Genomic DNA, 25,497 nt, shown 5'->3' on the forward strand with positions numbered 1-25,497 from the left:
TTTAGTCAAAAACTAGCTACTATGCTATACAGAAAGCAAGTGATATGCAGGGTGTCAGATTCCATGGTCTAATTGTCTCTTCTGTCCATAAAGTCTACTAATTTATGAACAACTGAGCGTAGCATGGGGAAGAGCGTCTCGTGTTCTACTGTATAGTCGGTGTCATCCCCACAATGAAGAGTCATTGAGTGGGGTGATCCAGGGGAAGCAGCACAAACATCCAATGTGGCTGGACAGGGGCAGGACATCAGCACTGCGGGGGAGGGGTGGGTGTGGCAGTGACATCACAAGGGCCTTTGGCAGGACCTCAGCCTATTGGACAAAGGTGGTGGGAGGCGATGATCTCACAGAGAGCTCTTGACATCATCCAGGCAGGACAGGGGTGCACGACAGGGGCAACCTTGGAGATCCCTGTGGCTTTGCTTCAGCGCGTCTCCATCTCGAGGTCTCTCCTTGAGTACCGAGATAATTCACTTTTACCTACGTGAGCGTAACGAGGACCCTCTTCAGAGTTTTCTCTACTTCAATTATTGATTTTGCCAGAAAACAGACGTCCCTATATAGAAGGTAAGAGCCTCTGAAAGATTTGGAACCTGTTCAGTCTGATCCATCAGGTGCCGGCTGATTTTTAGGAAAGGAAAACACTAGATTGTGGGGCAGCATTTTATTTCTGACCTAGGACTTTGTCCCTTAGAATCACTGGGGACATTGGGCTTTCTCCTTTTGGTGTTCCCTTTTCCTGTCTCTCCCTCCTTTCTCTTCTTCTCTTGCATCTTTGTCCTTTCCCCCTGCTCTCCTTTCACCACCAGGACCTGTGTGCGCATGTGGAGTGGGGGGCAGGGGTGGGGGGTTGTGCTCCAACTCTCCTTGCGGGAGGCCCTCCCAAAGATGTGGCTGGAATAGTGCTCTAAGCGTGACTCCCTCCGGTGGTGACCTGCGACAGCTGGTGAGACCTCTCCGCTTTCTGAGTCTCAGAGTCTCAATGCTGATTGGGCCGAGCATGGGGCTATTGTGAGGGAGGAGACTCAGGTCCTTGTTACTCTCTTTTAAGATCAAGGAAATAAGCCAGAACCAAACGTGTTTGTTTGCTCTTGCTGCTTTTCTCCATTCGTTGTCTTTGAGCAATTCATGATTCTCTCTCTAATGGGCTAGTTCTTCTAAACTACTTACTGAATCATTAGCTTTTAATAAAGCCACATGCAAACCCAGCCTGCCAGTAACAGAGGAGTCAGGCAGCACCCTACAGAATGGGGGACAGTCCGCTGGAAAGCTGTGACTCTGAAAAGGATTTGGGGGCCATAGTGGATGAGCTGCTCACCATAATCTGTCAATGTGAAACTGTGGTAAAAAAGGTTAAAGCCATTCTTGGCTGGATAGAGTAGTGAGTATGGAAAGGGAAGTGATCCAGCATTGGTGAGCCTGAAACTGGAATGTTGAATCCAGTTCTTGTGTCCACATTTTGAATATTATGTTAAAAAAATTAGAGAGGGTGCAGAAAAGATTCCTAATTGAGTGATTATTTCCTGGGCTCTCTCCCTGCCTCTGTGGGGGTTGTTGTCTGTTAGTTAGAACAGGAGTCAGGACTGTTGGCTTCTCTTTCTGGCTCTGTCCCCACTTTGCTGTGGGACTCCTTGGGTAGGTCCAAGGGGAATAGGGTGGATTCTCTAACTCCTGGCAGCAGTGAGCCTGGGTGAGGAGGGATGCTCAAGCTGTCTGCGAAGGAGAAAGGGATGTTTCCAGGTGTTGAACGTCAAGAATTCTAAACTTTGCTAAAATGGCAAGTGTAGAGAAACAAGAAAGAGTTGGGGCCAAACTTTAACCATTGTCTTCTTTAAAGCCCATTCGGGGATGTGAGGCCCAGAGAGCCCAGTCCCACAGATCAATAGGCAGCAATGGAGCCAGGAGTGACACTCCCTCTCAAAGGCAGGGGGAGCGGACACTAGGGCCTGGTTGCGATTGCCAGCTGTGGGAGGGAGTGTGCAGCAGTGGTTAGGGAAGGGGTCCATCCATGGCTCTGACACTCGGTGTGACCCTGAGCCAGTAGCTGAGGCCTGTTTGCCATCAGTAGGGTCGGGGTCCCATGGCTACAGGCCATGGGGGTTGGGAGGCTGCAGGAAGGTGTGTAAAGTGCTGGCATGTCAGGATCCTGGAGGGAGCTGCTTGTCCAGAGTAACCGATGGTCTTTGGGACTGACCCCATTGCTCTAAAAGGATGAGACTTCCTGGATCTTGCAGCAGCAGCAGGGATGACGAGGGGGAACGTTGAGGGGGAGCAGATCATGCAATGAACTCCTGCCAGTGTGTGTAGCTTGCACTCCCTGCACTCCTATGGGGGGAGAAGGGGCTGCTGTGGTTGGAGCAGGGCTGAGGAGGGACCGAAAAGGCCCAGGAGTGACCCCAGACTCACACCTGTTCCCCGCTCGATTCCAGGATGGCCAAGCTCCTGCGGAGGTTCAGGAGGAAGGCTCTGCAGGTGCCCCCAGAGCCTTCGGGAAGGAGCGGCCATCTTCCCAAGGGGCAGAGCCACCTCTCCGTCCCCGCTGGCGGGGAAGCAGCTCCCATCCAGGCCAGAAGGCGGAAGTTCCCAGCCTTCTGGAGAACAAAGCCAGCTCCCGGCGCAGGCGCCGACCTGGGAGAGACCCCGACCAAGCCCAGGTGGAGCTGGTTCAGGATCAGGATTTGCGGACAGGACCCAGCCCAGGAGGGGCGCCGGGCAGGGAGGCTCTGGGGCCTGTTATGTGGGCAGCAGCGGCCCCAGGAGCCCAGCCCTCATTCCCAGCAGGGGGCATCACCTTGCCCGGACTCTGAGGATCTTTCAGCCCCCTCAGACCAGGAGGTGGAAGATCCCAGCACTAGCACCATCAGCGCAGCACGGGACAGCAGCAGTGCCTGGGGCTCCAGCAGCAGCGACGCCTCTGGACGCTGCTGCTTTGTTCCAGGTGAGGAGCCAGGCTGGGCTGAGGGAGGGGTGAGGACGGGGATGTGAACACCCTGGGCCCAGACACTCTCCCAGGGATATGGCGGGGCGGCGGTCCCCAGCCCAGGTGTCTGGCCTGAGCCACGTGAACCCCACTGACACCAGCAGCAGTCACACAGCTGCCCCTGCAGCAAGGGGAGCTGGGGGTGGGGGCATCAAGAGCTGCTGCCACTTTGTCCCTTGATGCTCCGGGGCTGGGGGAGTCGGCACCTCCCGTGGAGTCCTGGACAGTGGAGGGGGGGGGGCTCTGCTATGGGCTTCTGAAGCTGTTGGGGGCTGAAGGCAGCCCTGAGAGGGAGGTGTGGGGCCCGATCTGCCCTGGGTGCCTGAGGTGGGAAGGGGGGTCCTTAATCCTGCGCTCCCCACCACACCCCTGTCCTTCCCCCAAGGGGCAGCAGACATCCCCCTGTTCCCTTCTCTCCCGGGTGCAGGGACCCCCACGGAGTCAGCGGCGGAGGAATGGCTGGAGATGACCACAGAGGAAGCTGCTCTCAAGGTCATCGGAGAGCAGCTCCAGGGCAGAGACAAGGTACAAATGTTCCCCACCTGGGCTGGAACCAAGATTGTCCTGTCCCTTCCCAGCATCCCCACCCCCTGCCGAGGGTCTTGTCCTTGATGATCCACCACCCCTAATGGGGCCCTTGTACATCCTTGATGTGGGACCCCCAAGATGGGGGTGTTTGTCCCACAACAGCCGAGGTCTCCTCCCCCCACAGGCACTGTCCCAGTTCCCAGTCCTGCTTGTGTAGGAGTCGTGGGGGATTTGGACACTAGGCGGCTCCCCACAATCCCCCACTGAGGCCTGAGCCCTGGAGCTGGTGTGGGTGGGGAGGAAGGTCCCTAGCTAACAGGTTCTCTCTCGCTATCCCCCACTCCCGGTGGGTACAGGATGAGGGGCAGCAGCTCAGGTTCCTGCGGGCCATCTACCCCGCGTGTCTTGCTGCACAGGACAGAGGGCAGGACACGCTGGAGCCGCACTGCTGCAAGGCGGCTGTGGTGGAGAGGATTGTGGTGAGTGAGACCCGTCATCCGGCAGCTGGAGGGGGGAGAGAGACCGAGAAGGTGGTTTGGCCGGGGTTTGGGCGGGTCTTTGGGGGGGGGGGGGGGGGGGGGGGGGGGGGGCAGCAGAGGGCAGGGATTGCTGGGGCTGAAGGCGGGGAGAAGAGAAGGGAGAATTGTGAGATTGGGCAGTGGGGGAATTGTGGGGCTGGAGGGCAGCTGTGACTGGGGGACAAGGAATCACATGGTCCCAGCTCAGTCGTGGGGATGGTGCTGAATGGGGCAGGTTTGACAGGGAGGAGGGAAGAAGGGGATTGGGACTGAGCTGGGCAGGAATCCTGGAAGGGGCCCAGTTTGCTGGGCAGGAAGAAATGGGAGGAGCGGGAGGTAGTGGGGGATCCTGCTGGCCATGTGGGGCACTGGCGGTGTCATCTCCTCACGGGGAGGTGTCAGCAGGGCCCGAATACCTCATGCTCCTTTGTCTCCTTCAAGGCCTCACAGGAGCTCATTGAGGAGCTTCCTAAAGACTCTCCACCCAGCGAGATCCTCTCCAGCTGCCTGGCTGCTGTGGGCAACCTCAGGTACCGAGACAGCCCCTCTTCCCCTCACCTGCCCCCGCTGGCTCCCTAACCCCAGTGCTGCTCAGGCCCCAGGCTGGGAGACTGTCCTCCCACTCCCACGTAGCTCACCTCCCAGGAGTGGCTCCACTGGCAGAGCAGGTGGGGCGGGACGGGTCACTCTGTCCTGGCAGAGCTCTTCAATTCACCCCACAAAAATTGCAGGGGCCTTGGGAGGGGCTCACCCCGGCTCAGATACAGGAGGGGCAGCAGGCTCCAGGGACCAGGCGCTATTCCTGCCCTGCCACTGTCTGTCTGTGACGCCTCGGCCTTGTCATTCCCTAGCTCAGTGCCTCAGTTTCCATTCTCGCCAGCCTGTGCCTGTAGCCCTGTGGTTTCGTGTCCGTGTTGGCGACAGTCCCACCCCCGCACTGCGCAGTCTAATACCAGCTCCTCTCTTGCCAGCACCATGAAACCAGCCCTTGAGCCTGAGCTAGAGTCCCGCCTCTTGCAAGCTGCCCTTGGCTCGGTCTTCACCCTGGGCACGGAGACGGACGCCACCGACATCCAGGTACATCCTCCGCCTCTTCCAGAGTGGTCCTTGTCCGGCATCCCTTGATTCGCTGGAGCTCCCGATTTAGGGGTGGGTTAGGCAGAGATGGAAAAAGCTGTAGGGTTGGATACTTCCCTCCAGAGGATTACGGCCTTCTTTCTTTCTTTCTTTCTTTCTTTCTTTCTTTCTTTCTTTCTTTCTTTCTCTTCCATATGCCGTGTTTTGCCCAGCAGCCCAGCTTCCATCCATAGCAACTTGGCTGTATCCTACTCTTCCGCCTACAAGGCCGTCTGCAGAGACCTGCTAAGCTCATGGATCAAAGATCCAGGTGTCATCAATCCTTGCTAATTGCCTGCAGTGGGACATGAATGAGCGAGGCCAGGAGATGTGTTTGGGAGTCTCACCAGTGCTTCCCAGAGACCCCTCTTCCCATCCTGTGGCAGGGGTCGGCCCAGTTTCCCTAACTCTGACCCATGCTTTGCAGGCTCTACACAAAGTCATGCCAGAGCTCCTGGATGCTGTGCTGGGGAACCTGCTGGCAGAGTCCCCAGACGCAGGCAGGCTCCACTTCATCTTGGAGGTGAGTCCCATAAGGAGGGGTGGGAACCAATTTTACCTTAACTCTTTGGGGGCTGGTAAGGAGAGACTGGCAGATCCAGTTTCTATTCTGTCCTCCTAGCTGGGTCCCCATTGGGGCGTCCTTGGCTGGGGAGGTCAGTGCAATGCAGTGTCAGGTCCTGCTTTCTTGAGGGACAGAGGAAGGAGCTGGGACATCAAGCCAGAGCTCTGCCTGCTTCTGTTGAACACTAATCACAGGGCCCCTGGTTGTCTTGGGGAGTGAGAGTCTGAAACCCCCCCTTCCCCCGCCCCCCCAACACACACACCCCACGAGTTTCCAGAGATGGTTCTCAGAGAAGAGGCACACGCTCCTTCCTAGAGAAACAGGAGGAACCCAGGGAATCAGCCCTTCTCTCTGATATGCTCTGAAATTCCTGGGGGGATTGTGCTCTCAGTGACTCCTTACATCCCACCAAGGATTTTAGTGGCAGGGAAGGGCGAGGATTCAGTCTCCTTTCTGGTGAACTCTTCAGGAATCAGGAGCTCTGGGAGGATGGGACCAATCTAGAGAGACCCTGACAAGTTGTGACCTGCAGGATACAAGCTGTGTCCCGGGGGAGAATCCTTCTAAAGCTCTGTGATAAATGACTCAGCTATTCACTCTGCGCATAATGTCTCGGGCAACTGAGGCTGGGGCGGGGGGTGGGGCTCATTTGCAAAGCACCACCTGCCCATTCATCCTGACCTGCCTCCTTTCCCCACAGCATGTCAACCGCTGGATCGTGTCCAGGGTGCCCCAGGAGAGAGCCAGGGCCATTAAGAGCAGCACGGCCCTGCTGAGATTTGCAGTCACCCTCCCCGAGTTTGACGTAAGTGACCTCTGACCCCAGCTTCCTGACTCCAGGCGCAGGCGGGCTGGCTCCACCGGGCTGTAGGATCTGCTGCTGCAGGGGCTGTGGGTTCGCAGTGTTCCTCTTGGGGAGGCAGAGTCAGAGCAGGGAATGAGATAGGCTTGAGTCAAGTTCTTCTTGTCCTGGTCAAGTGTCGTCCCTGGGCCTTGAAGGGGATTGTCATAACTATAAAGGGAAGGGAACAGCCCTCCTGTGTACAATACTATCCAATCCCTCCTGGCCAGAGACACCAAAATCCTTTTACCTGTAAAGGGTGAAGAAGCTCAGGTAACCTGGCTGACACCTGACCCAAAGGACCAATAAGGGGACAGGATACTTTCAAATCTTGGTGGGAGGGGGAGGCTTTTGTTTGTGCGCTCTTTGTGTTGGGGGTTGTTCGCTCTTGGGACTAAGAGGGACCAGCCATCAATCCAGGCTCTCCAAATCTTTCTGAACCAGTCTCTCATATTTCAAACTTGTAAGTACCAGCCAGGCAAGGCGTGTTAGGTTTCTCTTTGTTTTCTCAACTTGTAAATGTTCCTTTTGCTAAGAGGATTTACCTCTGTTTGCTGCAACTTTGAACCTAAGGCTAGAGGGGGTTCCTCTGGGCTCCTTGAATCTGATGACCCTGTAAAGTTATTTTCCATCCTGATTTTACAGAGATGATTTTTACCTTTCTTTCTTTAATGAAAAGCCTTCTTTTTAAGAACCTGATTGATTTTTCCTTGTTTTAAGATCCAAGGGTTTGGATCAGTGTTCACCAGGAAATTGGTGGAGGAGTCTCTCAAGGCTACCCAGGGAAGGGTTCTAGTATTTGGGAGGGAGATATTCTAGGGGGGAGGTCGACAGAGTTTCCCAAATAACTCTTAAATGCTTTGGGTGGTGGCAGAAAAACCAGATCTAAGCTGGTAATTAAGCTTAGAGGTTCTCATGCAGGTCCCCACATCTGTACCCTAGAGTTCAGAGTGGGAAGGAACCTTGACAGGGACCATGTTCCAGCCCCTGCTTGGCATCCCAAAGCAGCTCCTGGCTCCCTTGGCAGCAGAGCAAATGAAGGGTCTGTCTCAGGCTCCTCTCCCCGAGCATCTCCTGCAGAAGGAGCCTTCTGGCCCAGGGGGGACAGGGAGCTGACAGGAAAATGCTGATGGAGTCTCCTCTCCCTTCCATTAGATCTCAGCAGAGTTCCCTAGGCTGGGTCAGCACGTGGCCCAGCTGGCTCTGTTTGTGAGTTACCCAGACCAGGACATCAGCCGGCAGGCCAGGGAGGGGACTTACCGGCTGTACCAACTGCTGCTCGAACAGAGGGGTAAGGAACCCACTGGGACACGGAACCCATCAGGGGACTGAAAGGGACCACAGGTGGATAATGGGACCCCAGACAATTTCCTTCAGCCTGACCCCAGCTGGAGAACAAGTCTCTCTCCACCTCTGTTCTTCTCCACTCCACTGGGCAGCCACCAATGGGATTGGAAGGACACAGAAACTGCAACCAGAATGATCAAAGTGTCTCTCTCTCTCTCTCTCTCTTCCAGGGCTGAGCATACACGAGGTGGAGGATCTGTGGTGCCACAACTGGTACCAGGACAGCAGGCTCCTGGGCTATAAAAACACAGCCAGGGTGGGGGAGGTAAGGACACTGTGGCAGGGTAGGACACAGCTCAGGGAGTGGGGCTGGCTGGGGTCCCTGCAGTGGATGCCTCCTGGAGACAGGACAAGAGCCCACTCCTTATTTCCAGCTCAGAGTTCCTCACCCAGCACCCAGTGGGACAGGCTGGTGCTAAAGGTCCCACATTGGAACCTCGCTAGTTGCTGTGATTTGAGTGTCTTCCATGGAGCCGTTGCTACGTGGCATAAGGCGAATCCCCGGGTGGGTGAGTTAATAGAGGATTATGGCTCTGGGTGTCTCTCTGCTCCTTGTCCCCTTGGCTGATCCCCAAGTGTCTGAGAGAAGAGCACTGGGTCCGTCAGTCACTAGTGCTTGAGCAGACCCTTGTTTACTTCCCTGCACCCTGTAGAAGCAGAGAAAGGAGGTGGGGTTTGCCCAAGTCCATTGCCAGTCAGGAAGCAGAATGCCCCAAGCCGAGAACTGGGGAGGGAACACAGTGAGCTCCAGAGCCAATATGCACCACATGCGCCTCCTCATGTCTCCAGTCCCGGCCAGGGAATGGCAGAGTATCTGGACCTCAGCCACTGTGCCAAAGAAGCACATTGTCACTGACCCAAGTTGCGACTACTTGCTGCACAAGTAGAAAATCAAAGACCTCCCGGCCCCCTGTCTCACACCTGTGCTGAGAACATCCAAACCTTGGAACACACCATAACCCAGTGCCCCCAGATTGGAGTCAAAGGTGAAATGGGTGATTTCCACAACATCACAGAGGAGGCCTTGGAATGGCTCCTGGATCTCCAAGTGCATCTACAGAATGCTGCCCTATAGACGCCACGTGAGAGAGACTCTGTGAGCTTGTCCTGCCTCTCACAAGCTGAATTGCTGCAGCAGAAGAAAAGTTTCCTAGGAGTGTCTGTGATGGGGACTGGGACATGAGTCTCCTTATCCTGGTCAGGTTGCAGATTGGATTCCCTTTGGCAGAAACCAAGGAGCTGCCGAGGCCATACCCAGCTACTAGAGAAATCACTAATTTGGGGGCAATAGACCTTTGGTCTGTCAGCTCCAACCCCTTTCCCCCCCCCCCACGCACACTCCTCTAGCCACTGAAGTGCAGGAGATCTCTCTGCTGGAAGCAATACAGGGTCCCCTATCATCTCGGTGCGCTGCACAGCAGAGTGGGCCCTGCTCACCCACATTAGAGATCTATTTCCAGCCCATCATGGCCCCTGCGATCAATTGCCCTCCAGAAAGAGCCACTGGAGGCTTTGGTCCCTAAGCATCTGCCATCTTTTCATAAAGGGGCTTCCCTGAGCCATGGGACCCTGAAAGCCTCCTGGGGAATGAACGGCCTTGGCTACAGCAGCTCTCTTACCCTTCCTTTGGGGCACCGGACACTGAGGCCATTCTATCTCCAGGGCTTGGAGGCTGGCTCTGGGCAATCTGCTACAGCCTCCTGTCCTGTTGGTTTTAGGTCTTTGGAAAATTCTTCTCTGCGGGGCAGAGGAAATGCTTCCTCAAGACAGCCGTGCCAGCGATCTACAACCCCCTGCTGTGCATTAGCCAGGCTGGGCTTCTCCTCACGTACGCCATCCTGGGGGAAGCCGAGCAACTGCTGGGGTACACGGTAAGCAGCTGCATTCGACTCAGGAGATTGGAGCAGGGCCCAGGCCTCATTCCCATCCTATCACCATTTGCTGGCCTGGGAGCAAGGAGCCTAGTGGGGACTTGTGGACTTCATGGACTTGTGTTCTTAGGATGTGATGCTCTGCTCTCACTCCTGGGAAGGGCAGGAGAGTCCCCTAAGTGCCCTGTGTGAACCTTTCCTGCCCCACAGAGCTGCACCTATTTCCCCATGGCCTAGTGTCCATGTCACCCCAGCCACCACCCAGAGTTGCTCCCATCACTGGCAGCCTGGGAGGCCAAGGACTGATGGGTGATGGCGACCGGCCAGGCAGTTCTGAGGCACATGGGTGGGGGAAGCTTGTCCTGCTGCTGGCAGGGCTGGACCCGCTCTAGAGAGAATGGGAGGATTCAGCCAGCAGGGGCTGCTGACCTGCCCCGTTCACCAGGGCTGCCATCCTCTGGCTTCAGCATTTGTCACTGGGGTGACTTGGGGAAAGGTCTCAACCTCCCGCAGGCCACTTCACTGCTGTCAGAATCCCTCCTGCCCTACCTGGGTGGGGATGGAGGCAGGGGTGGAGGAGAGGGTTCTACCAACTTGAGCGGTGTCCCCAGGTGGGTTGGAGGTGGAACAGCTGTCAGGGGCACTGAGGGGGAGGCGGCAGGAGCTAACCCTAAAGGAGGGGGGCTGGCACTGGAGGTCACTAGAGAGGACAAGAAGCCTCCATCCTGAGGATCAGGAGGGTGAATCCACCACTCAGACATGAGCAGCTGCTGGGTGGAAATGGTGCTGGTTCCAGGTGCCCTTAATCCTCCCTGATTCCTGGGCAGTGTCTCAGTCTCTGAAATGTTCTCCTCCCTGCAGCTGGAGGACACCACCGCCAAGGTGATGGGTCAGCTCCGCAGCATCCGGCAGCTGCACCAGGTGCCTGAGGTGCTGCAAGGGCTGAGCCTCACCTGATGCCCTTAAAGGTCCCCCCTCAGCAACTCCCGCTCCCTGCTGCAGGTACTGCTCTGTCTCCTGGAAATGGGGGCTAGTGGAAGGGGAAATGGAGGCCCCTGTCACTGACAGAAACTCTCTCCCTCTCTGTGGAGCAGGGTCCTTCCTCTGACCCCAAACGTCCTTCACCTGGGGCATGAGCTCTTCCCCTCACTCCCATACCCTCCCCTCTTCCTTGCTCTCACCCCCATCCCATTCCCCGGGCTCCCAGGCAGAGCTCTCCCTGCCCCAGATGGCGCAGAAGCACCTTTGTGCCAGAGCTACATTTTCCGTCTGCCCAACTGAAGCTCAGGAAGCTCCACATTTGAGGAGGTGAGGATGGGACAGAGGCTCAGGGCCTGCTTCACCTCTTGCCCTTAATTCTTCCTTTGGCCCTTCTGTGGGCTCTCAGAGGGTGACATGAACGGGAACCTCCTCCCCACCTGTCTGCTAGGCCCTGGGGTGTGTGACAGCCTCCCAGATGGGCCACCTCAGGGAGCAGTGGGGACAGGTCACCTTGTCCTAGGAAACCAAGCAGTGCAAGTTCTCAGAGAGGCTGAGAGGGAGACCCCGCTCCCTCGTGGAGGTAAGAGCCATTGACTGCTTTGGGCAGATGGCAGTGGTGAGCTGGAGCCGGTTCGCAGGAACTGGTTGTTAAATTTAGAAACCCTTTTAGAACCAGCTGTTCCAGGACAACCGGTTCTGAAAAAGCTTTTCCATTTAACAAAAGCTTGGGCAGCCGTCCCTCCCGCCCCAGCTCACCTCCCCCTCCTCCCTGAACGCTCCGCCCTCCTTCTCCTCCCCCTCCCCTGCTTCCCGCGAATCAGATGTTCGCTGGAAGCCTGAAACAAGCAGCAGGCAGGTAGGCTGGGGCTGGGGGGTGCGAGTACAGCTCCAGGGAGGCACAGCGCGGCCCTGTCTGGCTCCATCTGAGCGGCTTCCCCTGGCCCTGGACTGGCGCCGGCCGAGCGGCCCAGCCCAGTCCCGGCCAAGCACCCCCGGCTCTGGCCCCAGTGGCTCCGGCCCGGCTCAGCCCCGTGGCGCCAGTGCTGGTCCCGGATGAGCGGCTCCTGCCCGGCCCAGCCCAGGGAGTGGGGCCTGCGGCGCCGGTCCTGGTCCTGACTGACCAGCTCCGGCCTGGCTCGGCCCAGCCTGTGGAGTCGGGCCCCACTGCACCAGTCCCGGTCCTGGCCAAGCGGACCTGGCCCGGCCCCGCCCCAGGCAGTGTGGTAAGGGGGCAGGAAGCAGGAGGGGGTTGGAAGAGGGCAGGGAGTTCGGTGGGTTGTGGGGTGGATAGGGGTGGGGGGGGTCAGAGGGCAGGGAACAGGGGGATCGAATGGGAGCAAGGTTTCCAGGGGGGCAGTCAGGAAGGAGCAGGGGTTAGATGAGACGATGGGGGGCAGTCGGGACAGAGAGAAGGGGTGGTTGGATGGGGCAGGGGTCCTGGGGGGCCATCAGGAATGAGAGGAGGGGTTGGATGGGATGGCAAGGGGGCAGTCAGGGGACAGGGAAGGGGGGTGGATGGGTCAGGGGTCCGGGGGGCGGGCGTCAAGGAACCGGGGGGGCGGGCTGGGGCAGGACCGCCTGGGGGCCCCTTGTGGGTGAGCAGGAGGACACCCTTTGAACGGATGGGCTTGGACTTAGTGGGGCCTTTGGAGAAGAGTAGCTCCGCCATAAGTATATCAGGTTGTGGTTGACTATGCCACACGGTATCCAGAGGTGGTACCACTATGGTCTGCCACGGCTCCAGTTATCGCCAATGAACTCTTGCAGATCTTCAAACGGGTCGGCTTGCTGCAGGAGACACTGACGGACATCATCATCTACAGTGCCAACTGGAAGGAACAGCTCCAGCTGCGGGCGCTGGGCAGAGCAGGACTCACCGCAAACCGAACCAAATGTCACCTGGGCCAGAAAGAACTGATCTACCCGGGCTATACGGTGGGCCGAGGGAAAATACGGTCTTTGGTATCTGAGCCACAAGCTGTTCTATCTAATAGGAACCCTTCTCCTTGGTAACAGACCACGCACCCTCAGGTGGATTAACAGCATGAAGGACTCACACACGGATCATGTGGTGGTACAGGCCCCTCCAACCCTATGCCTTTCGTGTGTTACACCGGCGGGTAAAGGCTCATGCGGATGCAGATTTCTTTCCGAGATGGGGTGGTCGGAGGGGTAGGGGGAAGGGGAGAAGACGACCAAGGGTCAGGCTGCCCAGGGGACTGTCTAAGGGGGAGAGTGTGTGATGGGGCAGAGCGGCCCCGCACTGGCATAGCAGGGGTTAACCCTTCCTCCCTGGCAGAGGAAGCCCCGCCCCGGAAGCTCTGCTGGGCATGCTCCAACTGGAGCTCAGATATAAAAGCCTGCACATCAGCTCAGTCTGGGCTGACCGCCAGAGGGGAAGGACACACGCTGTTAGCTCCTGCAGAGAGGGGCTGAGCCAGGATCTGGGCGTCAGCCCTGTCGAAGCTCCACTGGAGACTCTGACGGAGGATGACCCAGGGGAGGAACAGACCGGAGGACCCCTCGCCGCAGAAGCACTGCCATTCCCAGGGGAAAGTAGAGATAAACAGTGTTAATGCTGTATTACTACTAGGCGTGTTGCAGTCGGATCCCTGCTGAGCAAGCGGCAAGTAGAGCTTGCCGCTACCAGGCCCTGGCTTAGGGCTCTGTGGAGAGGTGGGCCTGAGTCCACCTACCCCCACCCTGAACTGTGAAGGATTATATGGACTCTGGCTGTTAGGCCGTGCTACCCCATGTGTACTGGGGGATTATATGGACTCTGGCCACTAGGCCATGCTCCCCCACCTGCAAGGGGGGATTTTATAGACTCTGCTCGCTAGGCTGCGCTACCCCACCTGCAAAGGAGGATTAAATGGACTTTGGCTGCAGGGGGGAGAGGGAGGCCAGGGCAGGGGGAGACCAGGGGAGGGGCTCTCACTACTGGAGGCCCGGATGTGAGTGGCTCAATCGGGCCTGGCCGCCGTTTCAGCTGAGTCACACTCTGCATTGGGTGGGGCCCCAGAGGATTCAGGGGTCCGGGTCTTTGGCAGCGGGACCGGAGCGGAAGACCCCCACCGCTGAATTGCCGCTGAAGAGCCAGAGCAGAAGAAGCTCCGGGGCACGGCCCGTGAGAGTTTTCTGGGGCCCCGGTGAGTGACAGACCCTTCTCCAGAGGCCCCAAAAACTCTTGTGAGGGAAACAGGCCCAGGGCCTGGGGCAAATTGCCCCACTTGCTCCCCTCTGGGTGGCCCGGCATTGGGAGGAAATCACGGACCTTTAGATTTTTACAAATTCCTCCCCGACAGCTATTTAAAACCAAAAGGCTGGACATGTCTTGGAAAATCCGGATGCATGGTAACCATATCATAGGGACTCCAGGATCTGAAGCTGCTGCCAGCTATATGGTGAATCCTCCAACAAGGCACCAAACAGCTCTTCCACATGCTGCAAACTGGCCTCACTGGCTGACTATGTAGGAGAACAGAAACCCTTTGTTACCGCAGGAGAGTCTCTTCAATGCTGCACTCTTTGCATGGCTTTCAGAGGTCACCGTGAAACACGACTACCCTGCGCCTAGGAGTCTCTCAAGGAGCTGCCTGCACTCACTTGGCACCCACCAGTAATGGTCTCTGACAGTGGCATTGCAGAGGGAGCTTAGCAGACCGTCCCTTCTATGACTTCCTGAATTGCTGCCAGGACTGATTCTAAGAGAAGAGCGGATTTCTCCTCTGCGCTAGGGAGATTCTCATAGGAAAAGCAGCTGTGGTGCGGGAGGGGGCAATACAAGCACCATCTCTGAGCCCTTGAATAGCAGCAACTAGGACTTTGGGAGCCAGGGGATTGGTGTGTCTTGCTGGGAGAGCAGAGCTGGAGAGCAGAAAAGGGCATTGGAGGAATTGTAGAAAAGTCAGTGTCATGGCCGGGTCATGAGCAGCCAGACCTAGTGCTCAGAGGCAGAGTCTACACTCAGAAGACAGGAGTCGAGAGTCAGCTGGGTCAGGATACTGGAAGAGCAGAAGCAAAAGACCAAATTGTGTTCAGACCCTCAAATCCGAGGAGCCACAGCCACAGCCACTGAGTTCACTGGCCACTAGATCCGAGGCTGCTCTGTTTGTCCATGGGCGTAGCAGGTTCATTTCCCTTTGTAGGATCTCTGACAGGTCTTGCTGCTGCTCCTTCAAGATTACCAGCTGCATCTGCAGCTCTGCCTGCACTTCCTTCTGCTTCTGGGGAGTTTCTAGGAGCTGCTGGAGAAACCCCGAGCCCTGCTTTGCCTGCTTAACCAGTCCCTGGAACTCAAATGGGATTCCCACTTGTGGGGATGGACCTTCCTTCAGTATCCAAGACTTCCATGAGCCATCGCAGATGACGGGAGGAATTCATTTCTGCTGACGATGCCAATAATCAATGAATCTACTCATTGTTAGGTGCCTCTGGTCCTCCATCGACGGTCACTCCAGCACCATGGCAGTCTCTCTGCCTGGTAATTCGGCCCTCTGGCCAGCTCACTACTTTTAGTCACCACTTCTGTGGCTCAGTTTGTGACACAGTAAAAGTCCAAAAAGGTCTTCCCAGAGAAAAAAGTTCTTCTCCTCTCACTGGGGTTCTGGCTCAGCCTGCAGCCCCCTTGCTGGGCTTGGTAACCTCTCTGGGTGCATTTATGCCCCCTTCTTTGGGGTCAGTAGAGGAACCCGGTCCCATCCTGAACCTGGTAGCAGCCCAGGGCTCTGTGCTCAACAGCTAGGTCTGCTCTTTCTCTTTGCTGCAGGTTTCCTGGGCACATCCTACCTCTCTTCTCAAGTTCCTTCTAGGCTTTCCTTGCTGCTTTCAACTTCCTACCTAGTTCTCATTCCAGTGCATAGCCCAGCTAGGCTTTATCGCCGCTGCAGTCTGGTTCTTTCGGGGCCAATACATGGTCCCTCGGAGGTAGGACTCATTCTGTAATCAATTTGGCTAAGCCCCAGGCTGTGCCGCCCAGGGGAAAGCACTCTCCTTTCCCTGGTACAGACCTGCTCTGCCCAGGCCTGCTCTTCTTGGGTCGAGGTGAGTCTTGCCCACATGCTCAGGGTTTAGCTGATCGCCATAGCTGGGCTTTTCACCTTCCTCTGCAGTACAGGTCCTGGTTCACTTGCTGGAGGAGTCTCTGCACCTAAAAGTCTTGAAACCATTATTTGAGGACTTGAGGGTGGGGTAGCATGGCCTAGTGGACAAAGTCCATATAATCCCTCTTTGCAGCAGGGTAGAACAGCCTTGCGGCCAACGTTCATATAATCCAGGCCTGCACAACATAAGGCCCGCGGAGCCTCACTGTGCGGCCCACGAGGGGATTCTAAATCCCCCGCACACGGAGCTGTGTGGGCAGCCCAGAGCCCTTTGAATCCCGGCTGCGGCCAGGAAGCAGAGAGCTCTGGGCTGCCGGCAACCGCGGGGAGCCCTTTGAATCTCAGCCGCGGCTGGGAGTCAGAGGGCTCTGGGCTGCCGGCAGCTGCGGAGAGCCCAGAGCCCTTTAAATCCCAGCCGCGGCCAGGAATCAAAAGGCTCTGGGTTGCCCACAGCGGCGGGGAGCCCAGAGCCCTTTAAATCCCAGCCGCGGCAAGGAGTCAGACGGCTCTGGGCTGCCCACAGTGACGGGGAGCCCAGAGCCCTTTAAATCCCAGCCGCAGCCAGGAATCAAAAGGCTCTGGGCTGCCGGAAGCCACGGGGAGCCCAGAGCCCTTTAAATCCCAGCCGTGGCGGTGAATCAAAAAGCTCTAGGTTGCCCGCAGCTTCGGGGAGCCCAGAGCCCTTTAAATCCCAGCCGCGGCAAGGAGTCAGACGGCTCTGGGCTACCCACAGCGACGGGGAGCCCAGAGCCCTTTAAATCCCAGCCGCGGCCGGAAATCAGAGGGTTCTGGGCTGCCCGCAGCCGCAGGGAGCGCAGAGCCCTTTAAATCTCAGCCAGAGTCGGGAGTCAGAGGGCTCTGGGCTGCCCACAGATTCCCGGCTGCGGCTGGGATTTAAAGGGCTCAGGGCTCCCCGCGGCTGCCAGCAGCCCAGAGTGGTTTGAATCCCGGCACGCGACCGCTGTTTGCACCCTCCCCACCTGACCCCCAGAACCCCCACCCCCTATCTAACACCACTGGTCCTTGTCACCTGATACCACTCTCCTGGGACTCCTTCCCCTACCTGCCCCCGGACCCCACCCCTATCTCCAACCCCCGGCTCCTTGTCCCCAATTGCTCCTCCCCAGACCCCTGCTCCAACTGCCCCTTGGGACCCCAGCCCCTATCTAAGCCTCCCTTCTCCTTGTCCCCAACTGCCCCCGCCGGAGACTCCCCCAACGTTCCCCAGGACCCCACCCCTACCTGTCCCCTGATAAACCCCTGGGACTCCCATGCCTATCCTACTGCTGCCTGTCCCTGACTTCCCACCTGAACCTCTGCCCCATCCAGCCCCCACAGCTCCCTGTCCCTTGACTGCCCCCTGGAACTCCCTACCCCTTCTCCAACCTCCAGCCCACTTACTGTGCCACTCAGACCAGTGTGTCTGGCTCCATGCAGCTCCAGACACATTGCTGCCATACTCCCCCGTGGAGCCCACAGCCCCCCCCCACCCCAGTACCTGCCTTCCAGACTTGAACACCTCAGGATTCAGGAGTGCTCAAGCTCAGTTTGGGCAGCTGTTACTTCATTTCTCCCAAATCAAATATACTGATCCACTGTAACTTGCTGTAGAAAAAGCAGGATAAAATTGAGCAAGAAATGCTTATTAGGACTGGAATTGCTATTTTCAGCAGCCATTGCCTTTTTGTTTGTTTAAGGAAGACAGTGATATTGCATAGGCAAATTCCCCATAGAAAGAAAGAGTGGAACAAAAGAATAATAAAGGCACCTCAACTTTTCCTCATTTATGGAGGACAGTCTTATAATATGCATCCAGATATCCTCCAATCACACAAGCTGAAAATTGTTCCACTTTACTGCAGCTCTGTAACCATATGGGAACCAATCCTGTCTGTGTTTTGTGCACATCCAAAATTCCTGCTGAATGACCTGCCCTGGGAGCGTTACTAGTGACCCAGGGCTGGGGAGGCAGGAGGTGTGTGGGGGGGAGGCACTGGTGGGGGGAGCCCAGGGCTGGGGCAGCAGCAGGGTGGAGGGAGGGCACTGGTGGGGAGGAAAGGGGGAAGCCCAGCGCTGGGGCCGGGGGTGTGGGTCAGTGGGGGGAGAGCCCAGGATTGGGGCAGAAGGAGGGTACAGGGGGGAGCCCAGGGCGGGGCCGGGCGCCAGCCAAGTTTTTTTTTTGCTTGGGGCAGCAAAACACCTAGAGCTGACCCTGCCAGGTTCCCCCAGCCACCGGAGCCCTGGGCCCTTTAATTTGACCCTGAGGGCTCCCAGCCACCTCTTCAGCTGGGAGACCCTGGTTGATTTAAAATAAAGTATCACCTCCCCCAACCTTCCTTTTGGCCCACAGCAGTTTTGGTGGGGCGGCGCTGGGGAAGGAGGGTTTGTTTCACAGGGCTGGGCGGCCCTGGGGCGGGTGTTTCTGCGGGCCGGGAGGTTTCGCCCTCGGCTGTTTTCTTTGGAGGAATGTGGCCTCGCCGCTACGAGTTGTGCGGGCCTGATATAATCCCCTTTCAGGCGGGTAGCGCGCCAGAGTCCACATAACCCTCCACGGTTGGACTCGGGCCCACCTCTCCTCTGAGCCCTGCCAGGGCCCTGATAGCAGCAAGCTCTACTTGCCACTCGCTCGGCAGGGATCTGCCCGCAACACGCCGAGTGCTAATACAGCTTTAACACCGTTTATCTCTACTTTCCCCTGGGAATGGCAGTGCTTCTGCAGCGAGGGGTCCTCCGGTCTGTTCCGCCCCTGGGTCGTCCTCCATCAGGGTCTCCGGTGGTGCCTCGGCAGGGCTGACGCCCGGATCGTGGCTCGCAGCCCCTCTCTCTGCAGGAGCTAACAGCGTGTGTCCTTCCGCTCTGGCGGTCAGCCCAGACTGAGCTGATGTGCAGGCTTTTATATCTGAGCTCCAGTTGGAGCATGCCCAGCAGAGCTTCCGGGGCGGGGCTTCCTCTGCCAGGGAGGAAGGGTTAACCCCTGCTATACCAGTGTGGGTCCACTCTGCCCCGTCACACACCCTCCCCCTTAAGACAGTCGCCTGGGCCGGCTGACCCTTAGTCGTCTCCTCCCCTTCCCCCTACCGCCCCACAACTTGGGAAAAGAAATCTGCATCCGCATGAGCCTTTCCTGGCCGGTGTAACACTCGGAAGGAATAGGGTTGGAGGGACATGTACCACCACATGATCCGTGTGTTTGAGTCCTTCATGCTGTTAATCCACCTGAGGGGTGCGTGTTCTATTACCAAGGAGAAGGAGGGCTTCATAGAACTGCTTATAGTCATTCCTGTCCGCATATGCCTGTATTTCATCTGCTTTGGCGCTCAGCCACAAGTCCCGCATTTTGTGCAGTCGGTGCTGTACTGTTCTGCGAGCGTTGATAAAGGCCGTCTTCTTTGCCGCTGAGGATGGGTCGTTCTGATGTGCACGATGCAGGCGATGCTTCTCAGCAAGTAGGACCTGGATTTCTGCATCATTTTCGTCAAACCAGCCTTGCGGCCTGCGTGTGGAGGGCCCCAATACCTTCGATGCAGCTGTATGGACAGTGTTGCGGAATGGCTCCCAGTCTTTCTCAGCGTCATCCTCAATACGAAGATCAGCAAGCTCATTCTCTAGGTCTTCCGCTAGATTTTCAGCGATGCGGCTATTCTTCAGCTTCGACACATTGATCCTTTTGAGAGCCTTACAGCCTTGTGGTCGTCTCTTCGGCATGATACGGAGCTTCATTTTGGATACTATGAGCCTGTGATCCGTCCAACAGTCACCGCCACACATAGCTTTTGTAACCCTGACATCTTGTCTGTCCCTTCTCCTGATGACGACATAGTCGATCAGATGCCAGTGCTTGGAACGGGGATGCATCCACCAAGTCCTGTTGCGGGTACGGAGGCGGAAGACCGTATCGGTGATCAGAAAGTCATGTGCTGCACAAGTTTTCAGCAGTAACAGGCCATTGCTGTTACACTTTCCCACTCCGTGTTTCCCGATGACTCCTTCCCAGGCTGCGGCATCGCATCCGACTCTTGCGTTAAAATCGCCAAGCAGGATCAGCTTGTCTCTGCGGTGCACTGATGATAACACAGCACCTAGTTCTTTGTAGAATTTATCCTTCACATTCTCTGGGTTGGTCATTGTGGGAGTGTATGTGCTGATCAAAGTAGCTTGTTTTCCTTTTTGAAGCGGAAGCTGCATTCTCATGAGTCGGTCATTCACACCCTTGGGGGAACTGGCAAGTTTCCGAACAAGATGATTCTTGATGGCAAAGCCAACTCCAGATTCGCGACGCTCATCACTGCTGCGGCCACTCCAGAAGAATGTATAGCCTCTGCCTGACTCGGACAGCTGTCCTTCATTAGCAAGGCGAGTTTCGCTAAGGGCTGCAATGTCAATGTTGTAGCGTGCGAGCTCTCTGGTGACAAGTGCTGTTCTTCTCTCCGGTCTGTCTGCAGTGATGTCCAGTAGCGTGCCCACAGTCCATGTGCCAATGGGGATCGGTGTCACTCTAAGTTTTGTTTTTGTTCAACCGCTTTGATGGGATCCCCACCAGCTGCGGTATGCTGGCCAGGGTAAGGTGAAGCAGGCAATGTTTAGGGCACCTTTTCTAGCCAAGTGAGCAGTGCAGTCCTGAATAGGGCTGCTCAGTTGCTCAAGAAGATGCCGCGCTCCACTGCTGCTTCGGTCAGTGAGGAACGACCATTATACCTGAGCCGCCTGTGTGCAGGTCCGCGGCAACAGCTCCCAGTGTATCCACACCTGCTGCTTCGTCGCTTGCCCATCACCACAGGACTTGATATGTTATGATGTCGAGACTTGCGCGTGAATTGGATTAAAGTGAGGGAGAGTCTATGGTCCACAGTCTTCTGGGAGCTTTCCCCTCCTGAGCTCTGATGGCACTGTGCTCCTTACAGAGAAGATGCAGATTCTCCAGAAATGGGCTGAACATTTTGAAGCAGTTCTCAACTGCCCCTCAGTCATCAGTGATGAGGCCATTGACAAGATGCCCCAGGTTGCAGTCCATGACTCCATGAATGCTTCACCAAAAGAGGATGAAGTGAAGGAAGCCATCAACCAGCTGTCAAGTGGCAAAGCCCCAGGGTCAGATGCCATACCAGCAGAGGTGTACAAAGTCAGTGGACCCGTGCTGCTACGGAAAGTCACTGAGCTGTTTCAGTCCTTCTGGAAGCAGGGATCCATTCCACAGGAATTTAGAGATGTGTCCATGGTGCACCTCTATAAGAGGAAGGGCAATCGCCAGGTATGCAACAATCACCATGGAATCTCGCTGCTCTCTACAGCATGGAAAATTTTTGCACGGGTTCTGTTGAACCGATTGATCACTCACCTGGAACAGGGCTTACTGCCAGAATCACAGTGCGGCTTCCGCAAGGGACGTGGGACTATTGACATGATCTTCGCTGCGTGTCAGCTACAGGAGAAATGTCAAGAACAGAATTGTGAACTCTACACAACTTTTGTGGACCTCACGAAAGCATTCGACTCTGTCAGTCGCCAGGGCCTGTGGAGGATCATGTCGAAATTCAGCTGTCCAGACAGATTCATACCAATGGTACGTCAATTTCATCACGGTATGATGGCTCGTGTCCTGGATGACAGTGAAACATCTGAGGCCTTCCCAGTCACCAACGGCATCAAGCAAGGGTGTGTTTTAGCACCCACTTTGTTCAGCATGATATTCTCTGCCACTCTGACTGATGCCTTTCAATACTGCACTGAAGGAGTAGGCCTGAAATACAGAACTGACAGGAAACTATTCAATCCGAGGCGACTGCGTGCCATTACCAAGGTGAAGGAAACTGTACTTCGAGACTTTCTCTTTGCCGATGATTGTGCTCTGAATGCTAGTACAGAGCCACAAATGAAAGCCAATATGGACAAGTTTTCATCTGCATGTAACAACTTCGGTCTCACCGTTAACATCAAGAAGACTGAGGTCATGCACCAGCCAGCTCCCACGCTCCGCACTCAGAACCGTCCATCACTGTAAATGGACAGAGACTCCAGGCAGTGGAGCACTTCACATACCTGGGCAGTACCTTTCCCAAGCAGTGTCAGTCGATGATGAAGTAAACGGCAGAATTGCTAAAGCCAGCTCTGCATTTGGCCGATTGCGCTCCAACGTCTGGGAACGTCGAGGGATCAGCCTACCAATGAAGCTGATGGTCTACCGAGCAGTGGTGCTTCCAACTCTGCTGTAGGCCTGCGAGACGTGGACTGTCTATCAGAGTCATGCACGAAGGCTCAATCACTTCCACATTTCCTGTCTGCGAAAGCTTCTAAAAATCAGATGGCAGGACAAAGTGCCCGATACTGAAGTCCTTACCAGAGCCAGTCTGCCATCAGTTCACACACTGCTGATGAGAGCCCAGACCAGATGGGACGGACATGTCGTGAGAATGTCAGAGGAGCGCATTTCTAAACAGCTCTTCTACGGAGAACTCACCAGGGAAAGCGCTCCCATGGAGGACAAAAGAAGCGGTTCAAGGACACGCTGAAGACCTCTCTGAACTCCCTCGAGATCAACACCGCCACATGGGAAACCCTCGCACTGAACCGTCCAGCATGGCGCAGCCTCATTCACACAGGCAGTAATACCTCTGAGGCGAGGCGTACTGCTGAGTCTGAAAGAAAGCGTGAGCTGCGCGAGTCCAGAGCTGCCCTCACATCATCGACAGTGCCATCGCATGTCTGTCCAACGTGTGGCAAGACGTTCCACGCCCAAATCGGACTGATCAGTCATCTCCGGACTCACAGAGTCCGGTCATCGAACGAATGAGTTGTTGAGGTCTTCATCGACAACGATGGACGAACATCACAGTACCTCAGCACCACGAATGCCCATTTCACTCCCAGGGCCTCCCGCTCTGTGGTGGAATACCGGGTCTCTCTGGGGAACAGCTTGTGGCTCAGGTCCAAAATGGGGAGTTCTTCTCCTCCCACCTCTTGCGACAGTACGGCCCTGTAGTGAGGCGGCCTGGCTCCCGGCCGCACCCGAGAGGGAGGAGCCAGAACAGCTGCCACAGTGGGCGGAGCCACTGCCCCTGTCCCCGCCCCCCGGAAGTCAAGGGGCGGGACAGGAAGTATAAAAGCCCCGGTGGCCGGAGAGGACAGACGCTCCTGACCGAGCTCTTGCTGGACCGAGCCTGCCCCAAGCCCCGTACCCTGAAGAAGACTGGCCGAGCCTTCCCCGAGCCCGGTACCCTGAGGAGAACTGGCCGAGCCTGCCCCGAGCCCGGTACCCTGAGGAGAACTGGCCGAGCCTGCCCCGAGCCCGTTACCCCGAGGAGCTGCCCGAGCGTCCCCCCGACCCGTGTCCTGAGGAGCAGCCCGACCTAGCCAGCCCTCAGCACGACGAGGAGCCCATGGTATGGGACCCCGCTGCGGACACCTGCGATGAGCAGGTACCCATGGAGGGGGAGATGGGAAGTAGCCCGGGGGTAGCTGACCCCAGTCTGGCTACTGCAGATTTCGAGCCGATGTCGGTGTGTTGCGGTCAGGACCCCACCGACACAGCAGCAGACTAACTGCTGCTGTTAGGGCCCCGGGCTGGGACACAGTGGAGTGGGTGGGCCTGTGTCCCCCCATCCACCGCCTCACGGGTGGCAGTCTCCCCCTCACATCGGAGCTCAGATCCAGAAGTCTGGACTCACCTATTGTTGCTGCTCAGCTCCTGCTTTAAGGACCTGAGCCCTGAACTATTATTGCTGCTCAGCTCCTGCTTAAGGACCTGAGCCCTGAACAATTGTTGTTGCTGCTCAGCTCCTGCTTTAAGGACCTGAGCCCTGAACTATTGTTGTTTGCTCAGCTCCTGCTTAAGGACCTGAGCCCTGAACTATTGTTGTTGCTGCTCAGCTCCTGCTTTAAGGACCTGAGCCCTGAACTATTGTTGTTTGCTCAGCTCCTGCTTGAAGGACCTGAGCCCTGAACTATTGTTGTTGCTGCTCAGCTCCTGCTTTAAGGACCTGAGCCCTGAACTATTGTTGTTGCTGCTCAGCTCCTGCTTTAAGGACCTGAGCCCTGAACTATTATTGCTGCTCAGCTCCTGCTTAAGGACCTGAGCCCTGAACTATTATTGCTGCTCAGCTCCTGCTTAAGGACCTGAGCCCTGAACTATTATTGCTGCTCAGCTCCTGCTTAAGGACCTGAGCCCTGAACTATTATTGCTGCTCAGCTCCTGCTTAAAGATCTGAGCCCTGAACTATTGTTGTTTGCTCAGCTCCTGCTTAAAGATCTGAGCCCTGAACTATTGTTTGCTCAGCTCCTGCTTAAAGATCTGAGCCCTGAACTATTGTTATTTGCTCAGCTCCTGCTTAAGGAGCTGAGCCCCTTGAACTACTGCTTATTGCCCCGCCCTGACTAGGGCTAGGGCTTTACTGACTCTGGGTGCTCAGCCCCTGCCTGAGGGTCTGAGCCTAGAACTGCTGTTTGCTGCCCCACCCTGACTGAGGGCTTGGGCTTCGTTGACTGTTTATTTCTGCTCAGCCCTGCCTGAGGGTCTGAGCCCTTGGACCTTCGGAGACTGAACTGCTGATTTAGGCCGTGTAGTGACGCGGCCTGGCTCCCGGCCACACCCGAGAGGGCCGAGCCCCCACACCGGACTCTTACACGTGGTGCCTTCTCTGAGGACCTCTCGCCCAGGATGTGGGCGCGAGCTCTTGACGCTGGTGAAAAGGGGGCCGCGGGAGAGAGGCCTCCCGCCAGAGAGATGGATCTGTCCCAGCTCCTGCCCTCATGACGGAGAGCCAGGAGCGACAACAGGCAGCCCAGTCGCAACAGCAGCAGCAGCTCGTCGAGCAGCTAGGTTCGCAACAATGGCAGCTCATTCAAGACCTGGTTACCCAGCACCAGGACTTCCAGCGGCAATGTGTCCAGCAGCTCGCAGCGGTGCTGACTCGACCAGGGGAACCCCAGCCAGGAGATGCTGCAGGGGCCCTGCGGCCCAGCCCCCCAATTCGGCTGACGAAGATGTGGCCCGGCGACGACCCCAAAGCCTTTCTCGTCACATTGAGCCGGGTGGCCATCGTCGCGGGCTGGGCCCAGGACCAATGGGCCACCATCCTGGCCCCATACTTAACGGGGACTGCTCAGACGGTCTATCGAGGCTTGTCTGTGGAGGCAGCCCAGGACTACAGCCAGGTGAAAGCCGCTATCCTAGACGCCCTGGATGTGAGTCCAGAGACCTACCGACAGCGGTTTAGAAGCCTGGCGTATCCTCCAGGGGCCCGACCTCGGATAGTGGCCCAGGAGCTTCGAGAGACCTGCAAAGAGTGGCTACAGCCCGAACGCCGGACATCAGAGGAGCTGATGGAGCAGGTAGTATTGGAACAGTTCGCCCATGTACTCCCGCCGCGAGGAAGAGCCTGGGTCCTCCGCCATAGGCCGGCGACAGTGGCCGCGGCCGTTACATTAATGGAGGACTTCCTCGCGGCTGAAACCCCGCTGGGCTCGGCTGGCCGGACCGCCCCGCCCCGGACGGAGCACCCCAACCCAGAAAAGAAGGGTGCACCCACCCTCACAGACGTACGAGTTTCCTCCCGTGGAGCGGAGGCCCGGACCCGTACCGCCACGTCCTCCGGGAGACCCGCTCGGACCCCGGTTCCCGCAGCGAGAGGGGACTACCGGAACCCGCCTGGAGGT

At 56.9% G+C, this 25,497-nt stretch overlaps 1 protein-coding gene across 1 annotated transcript; it reads left to right on the forward strand.

Annotated features, from left to right (window-relative positions):
• The first annotated feature begins 371 nt into the window (after positions 1-371).
• LOC120407307 lies at positions 372-24,519 on the forward strand. The gene is made up of 11 exons (XM_039542815.1): positions 372-567; positions 2,430-2,938; positions 3,408-3,505; positions 3,865-3,987; positions 4,477-4,556; positions 4,998-5,103; positions 5,570-5,623; positions 9,614-9,766; positions 10,628-10,687; positions 12,515-12,682; positions 24,499-24,519. Exons 2-11 carry the CDS (start codon positions 2,431-2,433, stop codon positions 24,517-24,519), a joined length of 1,371 nt encoding a protein of 456 aa, XP_039398749.1. The 5' UTR covers positions 372-567; position 2,430.
• The last annotated feature ends 978 nt before the right edge of the window (positions 24,520-25,497 follow it).

The sequence above is a fragment of the Mauremys reevesii genome, linkage group 6 (assembly GCF_016161935.1).
Source record: "Mauremys reevesii isolate NIE-2019 linkage group 6, ASM1616193v1, whole genome shotgun sequence".
In the NCBI taxonomy this organism is placed as follows: domain Eukaryota; kingdom Metazoa; phylum Chordata; order Testudines; family Geoemydidae; genus Mauremys; species Mauremys reevesii.